This window comes from Pyrgilauda ruficollis, unplaced genomic scaffold, assembly GCF_017590135.1.
Source record: "Pyrgilauda ruficollis isolate IOZ18807 unplaced genomic scaffold, ASM1759013v1 scaffold53, whole genome shotgun sequence".
NCBI classification, from domain to species: Eukaryota; Metazoa; Chordata; class Aves; order Passeriformes; family Passeridae; genus Pyrgilauda; species Pyrgilauda ruficollis.
Window position 1 is genome coordinate 3,237,767 of NW_024526933.1, and position 14,306 is coordinate 3,252,072.

General features: G+C 38.8%; 1 protein-coding gene across 3 annotated transcripts in view; it reads right to left on the minus strand.

Moving 5' to 3' along the window:
* The window catches only part of NTRK2 (neurotrophic receptor tyrosine kinase 2), a 193,797-nt gene that overhangs the window by 76,730 nt on the left and 102,761 nt on the right, over positions 1 to 14,306 (minus strand). For all 3 annotated transcript variants that reach the window (XM_041480766.1, XM_041480767.1, XM_041480771.1), the window contains one exon: positions 2,464 to 2,652. In XM_041480766.1, coding sequence (XP_041336700.1) covers positions 2,464 to 2,652 — 189 coding nt within the window. The remainder of the gene's footprint in view (positions 1 to 2,463; positions 2,653 to 14,306) is intronic.

Sequence of the window (14,306 nt, forward strand, 5' to 3'; positions counted from 1 at the left end):
CGTTTAATGCTGGTGAACAATGGAACTCAGATCAGATAGGAAATAAACAAAATTGTTAACTATCTTGCTGGAGATGAGAAACCATATGACATTTGGAGCTGGCATTATTCTATACAGGAACAAGGTACAAAAGTACTTAGGTTAGAGTTTTATAAATACCAGATATACACAGTCAGGAAGAAGTTGGCAGGTTAAGAAAGGACAAGTACAGCTCTGTAATAATAAACAGCTGAGAAAGAAGGAAAGAGCATATGTGACATTATATCTGGGAAGCCCATTTTTGCCCAAGACAATTTAATTACACTTTGTTATTGGATATATGTTCAGTGTGGTAGAACAAATCTGCCTTGGTTTATACACTGCCATAGTTTACCTGATTCTCTCTGCTAAAGCAAAACCACCACCACCACCCCACAACCAAAACACAAAGAATGGGACTACAGTGGCAATGTGGCAGAATGCAGACAATGAACCCCTCAAACCTCCCCAGAGCACCACAGCAAAGTCCTGAAGCATATCCTGCAAGCATTTATATACCAACTGAACTTCATGTACTGTGATTAATTTCCCTGACACCATGTGGGTTTCATTGCAGCACAGAAAACCAAATACAGACTTATGTATTTTTAGGATCAGGATCTACTTAACACAAGTCAGCTATGATTTAATATGCCTGTACTTAATGTGCAGTTTACTAAATGTGAGAGAATTCTGTATTTTATTTTAGTTTGTGTTTTTTCCCCAGAACAGCAGGTATGTTGTTTCAACATTAATGCTGATGTTAAAAACTCCGCAGTTACTGGTGTTTATTTAAAGAATTAAAAAGTTGTCTAGTGCACCTGGGAACAGAGATACAGTAGCCTCATATTTAAAAGCATAAAGAGCACTACTAGGGATGCTGCCCATTTATGACTCTTTAGCAGCTTCGATTTTTCACAAGAATTAGTGTTCTAATCAGAATGCATCTGTATAATGTTTTTCTCATGCTGATCATGTGTCACCAGTTCAGTGATTGCCTTGTGATCTCACTGCATATGCTGGGTCAGAATATTCAGATTGTTATCTGCTGGTAGAAGAGGTAATACAGCATTTCTAGCCACAAAATAGCGCCACACAAAAAAGCTGTAGTATTGAACATCAGGGATGTACAATAAGAAGATAGACCATCCTTCGGGACTGTGCTTAGTGTAACAATCTGGATCTAAATAAGCATTAATACTCACAAGGTAAGTGGGTAGTTCAGCATCAGTCTTTTTTTACTGTGTTAGAAGTTGTGCATTCATGTCATGCATGCACACTGCCATGCACAGGTCAAAAAGGATTTTTGTTACAGCATTTAAATTTTGTAAAGTTGGGGGCAAAGGCTTCCAACCTTTACAGTAAGCCCCTATACTACAGTTTGTGCTAGAAAGTGATATCTTTCAGGGCAGGATACAGAGAGGATGTAGTGTCCTTTAGCTGCAAACCCAGTGCTCACTAATTATACTGGGAAACTCTAGGCTGACTTCCCAGAGAAACAACTGAGATTTCCAGTGACACTTCAGAACAACCTTCTCTGAAACACTTAGAGAACTTAATGTCCTGATGAGAAATAGTAAGCTGTGCAGTTACTATTTATCACAATATCTTTTATGTATTTTTTCAGTTGTGTACATTAATGCTAATCACTGGTTCAAACCCCAGCATTTCACATGTTCAACTCTGAAACTATTACTATGTTTGAAAAGTAGCATCTGAAGTAAGTGATTTTTTTTTAACTCTTCATATTTAGTTAAAAAACTAAATAGTTCATAGTTCAATATATTTAACTCTTCATATTTTTTCACATTCCACTTGCTATTAACTGAACATGAAAGAATTTGTATGGGATACATATTGTCCATCATGCAACCTTCTCTTCTGCTCTACTTTTAGACATTTAAAACGATTTCTGTCTGTGGAGGTTGATTTGTACAAGGACATTATAAGAACTGAAGTTTTAACCCTTACAATTTTTACAACTTTACAAATACCCAGATTTGAAAGTTAGGTTATAATAATATGATATCATTATATGATCTGGTGATGTTGATATGATCAATTTAAAAGTAGTGCACATGTAACAATACTGACTTTTTTGCTTCTGATCCAAGATCTATTTTCTCCCAAGAATACATTCAGTGCACAGGACTGGCCAAAGACCACTGAAATCAATGGAAAGGCTACCAGTAACTTTGATGAAATATGGATCGGGGTTTGAGCACAACACTGCTCACTTCATTGCCTTGTCACAAGGGCTGAATTTGGCTTAGACAGAGGTAAAGCAGTTCATCCCATGTACCTTTAGTAAATAGCACACATTTTAACCCCACCGTTCCACTCCCAGGAATTTAGAGTATTTTGTTATGCTGGTTCTGTTAAGGGGCCACAACATTTACACAGGTAAAATGAATGATTGAAACACAGAGAGTTGTTTGTACTTACAGGTATCTGGCTTGAGCTGACTGTTGGTAATTCCAAAATACTGTGGATTTTCAATGACAGGAATCTTTGTCATCCCAATGATGACTGCATCAGGACCCCCCTCAGAAGAAGACGGAGTGTTACTGCCATTTGAGATGTGGTGGAGGGGACTGGCTGAGTCGTCGTCATTGCTGATGACTGAAGAAGGACCTAGAGTTAGAAACAAAGATTTTCTTGTAACCCAGTGTATGGTTCTCTTCGCTCACATGAGTAATTTATGTTTTCTTATTTTTTTTTAAGTTTTGGCCAGTTGTCCTCCATTCCTACAGTTAGCAACTCTCTTTGTGTGGCTTGTTGATCTTATTTCAAAAATTTTGTACCTCTGGGTGCAGATGGAGAACAGTGGTTTTTTGTCCATTAGGAATTGGAATCAAAACAAGTTTTTGTACTGGTACATCACCTGGAGTAAATGTCAGTGTTCAGCACAGTCTGTCACTGTGCAATATCTCAAAACTTGTTGAAATAATTTTGTCATTCTCAGAAATAAGCAATGGAATATGCACATTAACTTTTTTACCTTATGCCCTACTTGAAGCACACAGCAGTAACATCACAAATCCAGGGAATGCCTGCCCTACCTGGCATTACAACAAGACAAAAGACACTGAGCAAATGAGTTCATCCCGATGTGGGAAGCTGCTAATTTCTGAAAGAAACACAGTTCAGGGCAAAAATCCAGGGGACAATTTGCATAGTTCCAGAGGTACAGAGAAGATGCTGAGAGGAGTAGAGGAGCAAAACCTGAAGCTACTGCAGAGAGGCTCATCCTATCCAGGGGCACATCCTTCTGGCTCCCCAGTCCATATATGAATCCAGTCACCTTCCAGAAAAAGGTCTATTGTGAACGGTAATTCAGTGATAGTTTTTGTTTTGTTTTCACTCCATGCTTTGTATTTTTAATGAAAGTGCCACGCAGACAAAACCTTGTAAATGGATTTTAAAAAAATATCCTGCTTAGCACAGTGTCCCACTTCTGTGAACTGCAGGAGCCTTTGAACTAACAGCAAATCAGCACAGATAACATTCGAACTCTTGACATCTAACCCTGTCACTTAAATTCCACATTACTTCTTCCAGTTTTAGAAAACCAGAAGCACCCTTAAGCAACAAAGATGTTTTGCATAATGTCCTTACTCAAGGGACAGCAGAGATCACACATATTTCACTTCATTCTCCATCCACATTAACTAAGGTTTTTTGGGATGACATTCACATATTTTAATTGTAACAATCAAAAGACAATGCTAGAAACAGATTGAAAAAATCACCCTCTGGAAGTGCCTATTCTGAAACAGCATCTTTAGCCAACTGCATTTAGCCTTTGGGCAGCAGCAACAGCTTGAGCAAATGTCCCCGTGAAAAAGGGGGCAGAAGAGAAGACCTTGAGGACAATAAAAAACTGTTTTTACTCCAAGTCGCCCAATTGCAACATGCTGGACTCCCAGATAGTTTTAGACAAGGACAGAAGGCACACTGTAGAGGTAAGACAGAGCTGAGTAACCAGGCACGTAGATGGCAGCTGTGTCTGCAGGAGAGATAGGAAATGCAGAGGAGAGACCAGCAGGGCCACCAGCAGGTCCTGTATGCACATTACTGAGGACATGAGAGAAGACAGGTGGGATCCACCGTAGCAGACACACAGCTGAAGAACCAGATGAGAAAAAGGACAGTCCCAAGCACAGCAAAGAAAAGGCAGCTTTAAAGAAACTCCTGCTCTTCTGTAACTCACTGTATCATTAAGAAAACTAATTAATCATTATACATCAGGGCTCACAGCCATAAAACTTAAATATCCTGGCATGTGGCTATTCAACCCTATATTTCGAGATGTAAGTATATTCACACCCCCATCCTGCTTTTCTTTCTCTCCAGTTGGTTTAATGGTGCATGAGGGAAATGTTCTCATAGTTTGAAAAAGTGCTTCCCCCCCAGCCTGAAACACTAGAAGTAATTTTTCAAATACCTGGCACTTCATGGGAAAGTCACTGTTGACAAATGTAAGTAAAGCCTAGATCTTTGCAATTTATCAAGTGAAATACTCATACCAAGGCTGGTTTTGTCATTACTGATCACTCAGATCCTCACATGATTGACTCTACTGGGAAAGATGCCAGGATAAAGAATTTTTGGTAAAAAATTCTGTAATGAAGGGCAGAGCCTAACAAATTGTGGGAATGGGCCACTCAGATGGCACAGCCAATACTTATGTTAAGTCACAACACATTTTTCATATGCATAAGAGTTGTTTGCACAAACATTTGGAGTGTTACCCATTTAAAGCTGCATTCAGTTTTTGGTAGACACCATCCTTACATCTATAAACTTTCTGAATTTCTATTTGCCACATAAAAAAACCAGGCTGTTTAATACTTTCTTGTGAAAACAAAATACTTTTATACTAATATACTTTTGTATGAGGATCAAATCCCTTCTCTCACAGCAAACAGGGAAATTCTGTCCACTCTGAAACATAATAGATACATGTCTTTAAGGCCTTTTCAGTCTGGCTGTTCTCTGCTGCACAGGAGGAGGCTCTTTTACCATTGTTTGCTTCCAACATACATGCCGTGATGGCAAGGAAAAGTGACCATTACACATTTCTAGATGTTAAAGTGGGATAACGACTAAGGGACTCAGTCTATTCATTGAATAATTTCTGCAATACTTCAAGATCCAATTTTGTAGGGTGAACTACTATTTTCAACCAGTATAAACCGCAAAGTGCTGCAGGTGAAAAGTAGACAGCTGTTCTGTAAATCTACTCAATTAGGTTTGCTGGTAAAAGCTAGTCTTTTGTGTGTAATGAAGTAGGTTCCAAGTATATACAGCTCTCTGATGTAGGTGAGGGAAACCCGGAAAATAAGGTGACCTTCATGTCAATTCCTGACAGTACAAAACGGTTTAAGGACAATTCAATTCTAGGAACCTTGTTGCTATATCACTCTGTGATCCCTGTTATTAGCAACATCTCACACAATGCTTTATGTGAATAGTTGTTTGCATTCAAAATCTTATTCCCTGTCTAGTTCTTCTCTAATTAAGACAATTAGAATCCCTCAGATGGAATTTTTTGTGTATCAGAAGCAGACGAGTTCACATCATTTCAAACTTCCCTTTTCCTGACTTTTTTATCAATATAAGCAAACTTTTACATAGACCATTTCCACACTTGTTTATTTGCTAGACTATCTACTCATTCTACTAATCAAAAAGTTACATTTAATTATTTGAGTGCACTAGGCCACATTACAGCTATAGACCAGCCAGCTATGCAGCTGGCTATGATATTCAAGTAATGTAAAAGCATTTCTAGGATGCAAGATGAGACTATCACCTGTGCTAACAGAAAATGAGAGCTGTCCTTTTCTGAATGGGTTCTGTGCTCAAAATGAAGGACAATTTCTTGGAGCACCTTGGAGTGTGGTTTCATCCACATGAAATATGGTCACAGAATTACTTGTCAAAGGTAGAACAAGTATGGTAATTACACTCAGTCACCTACACCTGCCTCTGGTTTTGATAAAATCTGCTCTTTGTTTTACATCTGAAATCTGAAAATTTTAGACAAAATATAGTAGGTTGGAGTGAAAGTCATGGGTTATCTGTTGTCAATAGCTATTGCCAAGAACTGATTCACAGCTGGCTTAAGCTTTTCAGAAGACTCCAGAGACCTTCTACCAGTCTGCTGCCCAGAATCTTCCCTTGATTTCACTTTTAGACAATTTTTCTTAAGAAGACAGGTTGGAGCCAGACAAGTATCTGTACTCCGCTTTGGGGAAGATGTGGGCTATCCACCACAGTGACGAATTTCTCTTCTATTTGATATTAAGCTAAAGACTTATCCATTCTGCATCACCTAGGCTCAAGAAAAATTCCTCTTGTGTACAAAAAAAGCCTAGCAGCTCTCTAAGAAAGTTGCGACATGTAAGAAAACCAATTATATTTGAAACTGATGAGCTACAATAAAACCAAAATGCCTCCAACAGCTGGGTGGGGAATTTTCCTCAACACAAAATATGGGGAAAGGCAGAAAGAGCAAACTTCACATACTGCACATCCCAAGAAGAACTGTGATATCCTTTGAACAGTGTATGTCTGCACTGCACTTTACCTTGGTGGTGCCAAAAAAATTGAGTTTCCCTAGGTTAAGAAACAAAATTTAATTCTATTATTTTCTAGGTAAGCTCCTATTTTTGAACAGGCAAAGGAGATTCATTATTAATGTGTACAGCCTTTCATGACAGGAAAAGCTAAGAAAATTGGGATTGTGCAGCCTGCAAAAGAGAAGGCTTCAGGGTGACTTCATTGTATCCTTCCAGTACCTGAAGGGAGCCTATAAGAAAGATGGAGCAAAACTATTTACAAGAGCATGCAGTGACAGGACTAGGGGCAATGGCTTCAAACTGAAAGAGAGCAGGATTAAATTAGATATTAGGAAGAAATTCTTTGCTGTGAGGGTGGTGAGGCACTGGAAAAGGTTGCCCAGAGAAGCTGTGGATGCCCCATCCCTGGAATTTTTCAAGGCCAGGCTAGTCTAGCTGAAAGGTGTCTCTGCCCATGGTATGGACACTAGGAACTGGGTGAACCTTTAAGGTCCCTTCCAACCCAAGCCATTCTATGACTCTATTCTATGGTTCATTATACTCCTATCACCATCAGATTTAATGCAGTTTTAACATGCATGCTACACTGCTATTTGTTGGAGCTACTTTTGCACGACACTTTTCTGTGCAACACACATCACTCCAGTTGTCCCAAAGTCCCTACTAATAGCTCAGGCACACTGGAAGAAAATAGGGGCAATAAAATACCACAAAACCCACCTTGATTTTAGCTTTGTGGTTGGAGTTGTGCATTTGCAAGGATGCATCTACTTACTCAACTGTTAAGAAGCACGTCATGTAAAAAGCAGCATTTATAGAGACAATTTTGTGCTGTGATGCCTTAATAAATATTGTTCCTTCCATGAAAAATTATGTTGATTCCTAGGATGGTTTCTCAATGGACCTTCTCTAGCATTGGCTCTTAGCTCCCCTAGGAACAGGGATCAGTCTGTGCTAAGACCTGGTAACAGAACACTGTCAAGTTAAAAGCACAACAGTGAAAGTATGTCACATCAGTCAGCACCTCTACTAAATTCCAAGGCTATACAGAATCTTCTCCTTTTTTCCTTTTGGGAGGGATGCATTTTTTCACTAGTTAAATACATTGTTCTGAAAAGCAATTACACAAGATTTCTTGTCCTGTGAGATTCCCATGTTTGCTGTACATTTTTATATTTTCTGCATGATTGAAATGAAAGTTTTATGCTTCAGCAAGAGCAGATATTCAATTTTTCCTCTTATCAAAACAAGAGCCAACTTTCTCACCAGAAGAAGCACCTTTTCAGCTTTATTCTAAAAATCATGATCTTATATTTTACTCCCTTTCGAAGACAAGTAATCAATCACAGCTTGGCACACTTTTTTCCTGACTAAGGTGCTAAGTTTTACTTCAAATATTCCTTTGTATTTCCATGTTCAGAAATGGTGGTACCAAACGTGGTACCAATACTGTTAGACTGAACAAGAAAGCCAGGACAATAGAAAGAAATGCAATTATAGAAAAAATATTTTATACTATTGGTCTCTAAAAATGCAGTATGTTATATACAGGGAATTGAATTAAAAGATGTAAACAGAACTCAAGAAAAAAACCCAAAACCAAACCAAACCACCAACCAACCTATCAAAAGAAGACTGAATATGCTTCTGAAGAGAAACAAGTTAAATCTTGCTTTGCTTGGTACAGATGTTCAAAGTGAAGTCAGATTGTTCTGCAAATCTAGAGTGGACTTACTAAAACTATGGTCTTTGCTTTGCAGTTGCTAATGCTTGTAACAAGGGAAAGCCCAAGGCAAGGCACTCCCAAGTTTTGTCAGCAGTTCAGCTGTGTGGAGCAATAGCACATCTTGCCTCTACCCACCTTCTAACTGACCTTTCCTGTCTCATATCCCCATCCCTGCCAGCTTCCCAGACAGCAGCCATTAGTCTTAGTCTTTGTGTAGCCATCTCTACAGTCACTGCCACATGCAGTTGCAAAATGAGTATTAGGGGGTTAAACCTCCTTTATTGTGGTGAAAAAACCTCACAAGATCACCCTAAAAAGTATTATACCTGAGTCCACCCTGCTAAATAATATTGCTCTTCTCAGATCAAAGAGTGCGTGTCCTTCTACCCTGGAACAGTACACTGAGCCAAAACCCACACTGTTACACATTAAGTCTGTGACTCAGAAAACTGAGGCTTGCCAGGCTTTAGTGTTTAAAGGATAAACAATTTCACATCTTCTGACAGGTATCATCAATCTGTTTAACTGATTTACACCCACCAGTGCTTGTTTAAGCTTGTACTCTGTTGCTTCTTGACATATGAGATGAGAAAAACCTTTTGACACTGCCCAAGAAGTTCAGTTCCCATCCAAGAGGATGCTCCCAGGAAGTCAGAAGAACCCAAACAGAGTGCTGGAGAACATCCTCACATCCAGCAGACAAACACCTCTGTTCTCACCAGCATGCGCTTCTAACATTTTCTGAATAACAAAAGTAAGTAGGCTTCTTGAAGGTCTCTCAAAGGAGAGTGGAAAAGCAGGGTTTAAACTCCAGAAACAATCCTTAGGAATCTGTTCACTTGCAACTATTGCAAAACAAACTGGAAAAATCAGTTCAAAAATCATGATGAAATTAGACCAATTCAATGGTGAATTGTTTTGTTTGGGTGATGAAGGATAAAAGGTATTTTGCCTTTGTTTTCATGTAAAAAGTCAATGTTTAACTTTTTCTTATTTGTTGCAGCTTCAGAAGAAGCCTAATTGTTTGATTGTCACTGTACTACTTTCATACAGAGCAAATGATCTACATTGTTGGATTATCTTCATTCCCATATGGAATAATTTAAGTAATGCATAACTTTGAATCTAATGAAATAACAGGTATGTTATTTAGCTTTGCAGTACCAAATTTCTAGGTGTCAAGATGCCTTTTCCCTAAAACACATGTTCATCTTGTAGGAAAACTTATTTCAAATGCCTAGCTCCTCTACAGAGGAACAAACACACAATCTGGGTAATTTCCATTGACATGACGATGCACAGATTTTAGCCACTCAATATTTCATCAGGGCTTTTTGTTCTGGCTTTGAATCTAAGAGCCACAGCTGCATATTTGTTTGCTTGGGTTTTATTCTGGTGCGTGACTGTGAAAGGATCCCAGTCAGTTCCTTTCAGCTGCATTACTCCTCACAACCTCCTCTGTACTCCCCTGTATCCACGCATTCCTGCATCCCCTCACACACAAGCGTAGAGCAATTGTTTCTGCAAGGGATGACTCCCAAGGATAGCCTAGGGGACCCCTTCATAATGCAAGTGACTCCTGAAAGTCATGCAAGCTACAGAGGGCAGGGATAAAGACACTGGTGTCTTGGTCTGGGCCAGACTGGCAAGACAGTTCACCCAAGAAACCTCCTTTGCAGCACTGCAAAGCCCTGTAGGAAAAAGAATGAAGTGTACAATACATACTTTGTCTGGAAAGGATGAAAGGTTCCTAACCCCTCTGCCCTAGTTTCACTCCAGGGCCAGCTCTCCCCAGGGATGCTACCAGCAAAACCTCAAGCTGCATCACAAAGGTTGCTGATTTCTTTTTCCCTTTCAGCCAGAATGGAAAGCATTTGTGAAACAGATCTAACAACTGCAATCTGGCATGCATTGTCACATTCTTACGCACCATAACCAATAAATCCATGTAGGTCATCTATGATGAGGTATGCACTACTATTATTTTTGATTTGGAGGCAACAGGAAGAGCACTTAAGCACTGAATTACCCAGCACTGAAGGTGGGATCTCTGTCAAAGTCATGACCAGAATCTGGGAGGAACTGGCGCCCCAGCTGTCAAACCACAGAGCCCTTTGAGACTCATAGCCCTCCTCAGATATAGGATGAATGGTGGCTGTACAGCTGTTCACTGCTCTGTGGACACATTTGCAGTATCTGCAGCTCAGCTGATGTGCCCTGTTATGAAGAATGAGGAATTTATGGCCTCTCATTATTAGTAGGCAAATGAAACACAGACCTAAGAAAAAAAAATAGCTGGGATGTGGGATATTAATCAATATTAATACATGAGCCAGAAAAATAAAGAAACAAGGCAGAAAATGTGAAAGAATTTAAGAAAAAATGATTTATAATTTTTTAATATAGATCATCAGCACTATTCATTATAGTCACCTGCAGGCTTGGATATCTTGGAAACATGAGTAAAATTATTATCCTTCAAAAATGCTACAGTGAAAAATCACCACAATAACAAAAAAGATCAACTGGAATGTACTTGCTGGCATGAAGCAAAAAAATAAGAATTCACCTGAAATTAAATCCTTGTTGCCTTTAATTTCATTTAAGAACTATTTAATTAAAAACTGCTTCCTTACAGACTTCTCATAAATAATCCAAGTGTGAGCATTCCCATTCCTAAGACTGGGAATGAGGTCCTCTGTTGTCTAGAAGATAAATACAAAGTGTACAGAAGCAATACAATTTTCCCTATGCTGCTTTGACTGTCAGAGAAGAACAAAGCTATTTGGAGTAGTTAACTTGAATAATTTTCCTAATTCTGTTCAGTTCAACATAGTTAGATGATAAGGCAGATACACCATATTGAGGAGAAAAGCTCCCTGACTTTGAATTGTTTTTGATTATGCAGGGTTTTTTAAGGGGGGGGGCAGGGTGGGGGGAAAGCATTACTAATGACACTATCTAAATTTTTTTAAGCCTCAGTGATTATTTCCTTGAAGCAGAGAGATACTATCTACAGGCCTCTTCAATTCAAGCATATAAAATGAAAATACAATATGGAAAAATCTAGAAATACTCAGAGATTTGATGAAAAACTGAAGAATTGGGATTTCTTTTATCCTCTGAGGACATACACAAGGATAGTCTTCCAATGCATGGTTACAATTTTTATTGCATGTCTTTGACAAACAGGAACTAAAAGTTCCATGACAAAAGTGCACTAAGAAAGACCATGGTAAAAACTTTAGAATAGGTCCCCAGGAACAGATTCTCAGGAACTTTGGAATAGATCTTGCTTCCATGAGCACTGCAATTGCTCATAGAAGACTCAGAAATCTCCACTTCTGGAGTTCTTAAAGCCACATGAGGAAAAATGTCTCTTGGGAAAGATACAGGTAGAGTTGATACAGGTTTAGGATAGAGAGGGATCTCCTAGGTGCTCCTTCATCCCTAACCTTCCATAATGATAAAAAGATAGTGTGAGTGATCTTACAGGAAACACCTTAGGTCTTCAAATGTTGATTTATGTCTATTCAGAAACGAAGGAAGCCCAGAGCTCAACAAATACACGTGATGGCTCAATGAAATATGTATACTTCCATACATCAGCAGTTCACTTTTCCAGCCCACAGAATAAAGAGAGGTTTAGCTGGGTGAGAAGAACACCTGTGCTCTACTACACAGTGGGTTATTCTAGTAGAACACACATTGTCTAATAGCATTATTTACATACAATTCATTTCAGTGGGAAATGTCCCTTTATTTCTTCTGAAAAACTTTAATCAGTGGAAGTGTTAATTACATGACATAGTAACACTAATTCTTGTATAATTTCTTACTTTTTGTCAGTGCAAGACTATTACAGGCCCCCAATATTTGTATGGGTTATAAAATCAACGCTACAGTGAAATATACCTCTGAATTTGTTCCCAACAAGCATTCCAGAATAACATCTTCCAAATATTTTTTGATTTACAACCTGACTAGCTAACCTTAACCCTGACAAGCTACAAAGAAACAAAACTAAATCAACCCAAACATCATGATCAAATTGTAAACAACATCTGCAGAGATCTGGTTTTGCTGTTCACTAAGCTCTCACTGAGATGATCTTACAGCACATCTAGAGCTGTTTTGAACTTGCTCTGACGTGGACTGCCTCCTCTTCATCTCCAAACACTTTCACCTTAGGTTTTTATGCTTTCACCTTGGGTGAACAGGTTTTGGGTGCTGATGGCCCCAGTTTTGCACATATTTCAAAGGTAGTAGCTGGCCTTTGGAAGAGGGCTGCTGGAAGGGAAGAGGACTTTGGCACAGAAGACAAGCTGTCCAAACTAGCCCTCAGTGAGCACTAAGGAAGACAGAGGTAATTTTCCTTCCTAACCATTAATACCTGACATTTTATTCCAAGTTATATTAGCTTACTTAGCAACAGTGAAACTGATTCCTTTTGTGTCTGTGCAACAGCAGCCATTTCTCTACAGAACCTGTCCTTAAAGCACTCAGAAACATACATATCCCAGACCTTTAAAGAGAATCACAGGCCATGCTCAGAAAACCTTGATGGCCACAAAGAGACTGACAAGAATCTTCTTTTGTGAAGTTTTTTGGTGCTCAGAGATATGTGTAATGAAAAATATTAATGATATCCAGCTGAAATATTTGGACCAGTCTTACCAGCAGGCCCACTCTAGCACTTCTTCTGTGCACCTCTAAGAAATCATAAGGAAAAGAAAATCAGCCATTTTCATTGTTATAGATTTCCAGATTATGCTTGATTAGATCTTTTGGACACTGTTTAAAGAACAGTTCATCTTTGGAGATGGCAAGAAATATAACAGGCTGTTTGGAGGAATATCCCAGCCAAAACATCTTCAGACCAAAGATGCAGAATTGCCTTCCAACAACACCCTTCTTTCCCAAAGCATAATTCCTAAGGCAGTGAAGCTTTACATTCTCAAAATCCTTTTCTAACGCAGATCTAAAAATTACTACAGCGGAGCAAACGACACTCATATATAGAAAGGAAACATGTCAAACTTCTGTTCCAGCAGCATCACTCACAAGCTATAGGATTAGCTGCACAAATTCACTGTCTTGCCTCTACATGATAAACCTCTACTGCCATTTACAGACACCTCCTCCTCCTCCCTGCCACATGATGCCTCATCTGCTGGAGATTCCTCCTGTTACCTCTCTCCTGCCAGCTTTCCTTGAAATTGCTGCTATGGGAAGCAGGAAAATGCCACATACTCAAACCTATTTGCAATATATAAGCTAGATCAGCCATCCCAAAAGTGGCCACACCACAAACTCTGGCAGTTTTGCTACAGCAGATTTGGAAATGGATGCATTAATTCTGAAATTGGTCAGAACACAACAATGAGGATTTGCTAAAATATTGGAAGATTCTCTACTTCCATTCTTTAAGGCCCTGAACAATGCAGAGTGTCTCTTCATCCAGGATGCTCCACATAATATTTTTTTAATTAATTCTGCTGCTTCTTCTGAGTATTTTTTATATATCCCTTAGCATTTTTCTGATGGGCCTCCTCTGCTTATTTACTCACTTCCTCCTTTATAAAGAGTTTCATTTATCACACTTAACTGAGTCTCTCTTGACCACCTGTCTCATCTATCCTCACTTTTTCCAACAACAACATGGCATCCTGTGGTGTTGTCATTTTTATGTTAGGATTAAACAGCATTAGTACTTGTGAAATTCAAGTATTCTAGAATGACATTCATTTATTTTCAGACTAGTTTCCTCTTTTATCAAAAATTCAGTCATGGCTGTTTCTTAGCAACAGATTTATCAGAACAGATTTGCATAAAAATCAAATACTCTCAAAAAGAAACTGCTAAAGAAGAGCCTTATTCCTGACCACCATTAAAAGCAAATACTATAAAGCAGAAGAAAATGGTTTTGTAATTCCACACAAAATCTAATGAACACATGTATATTATTGGCACCA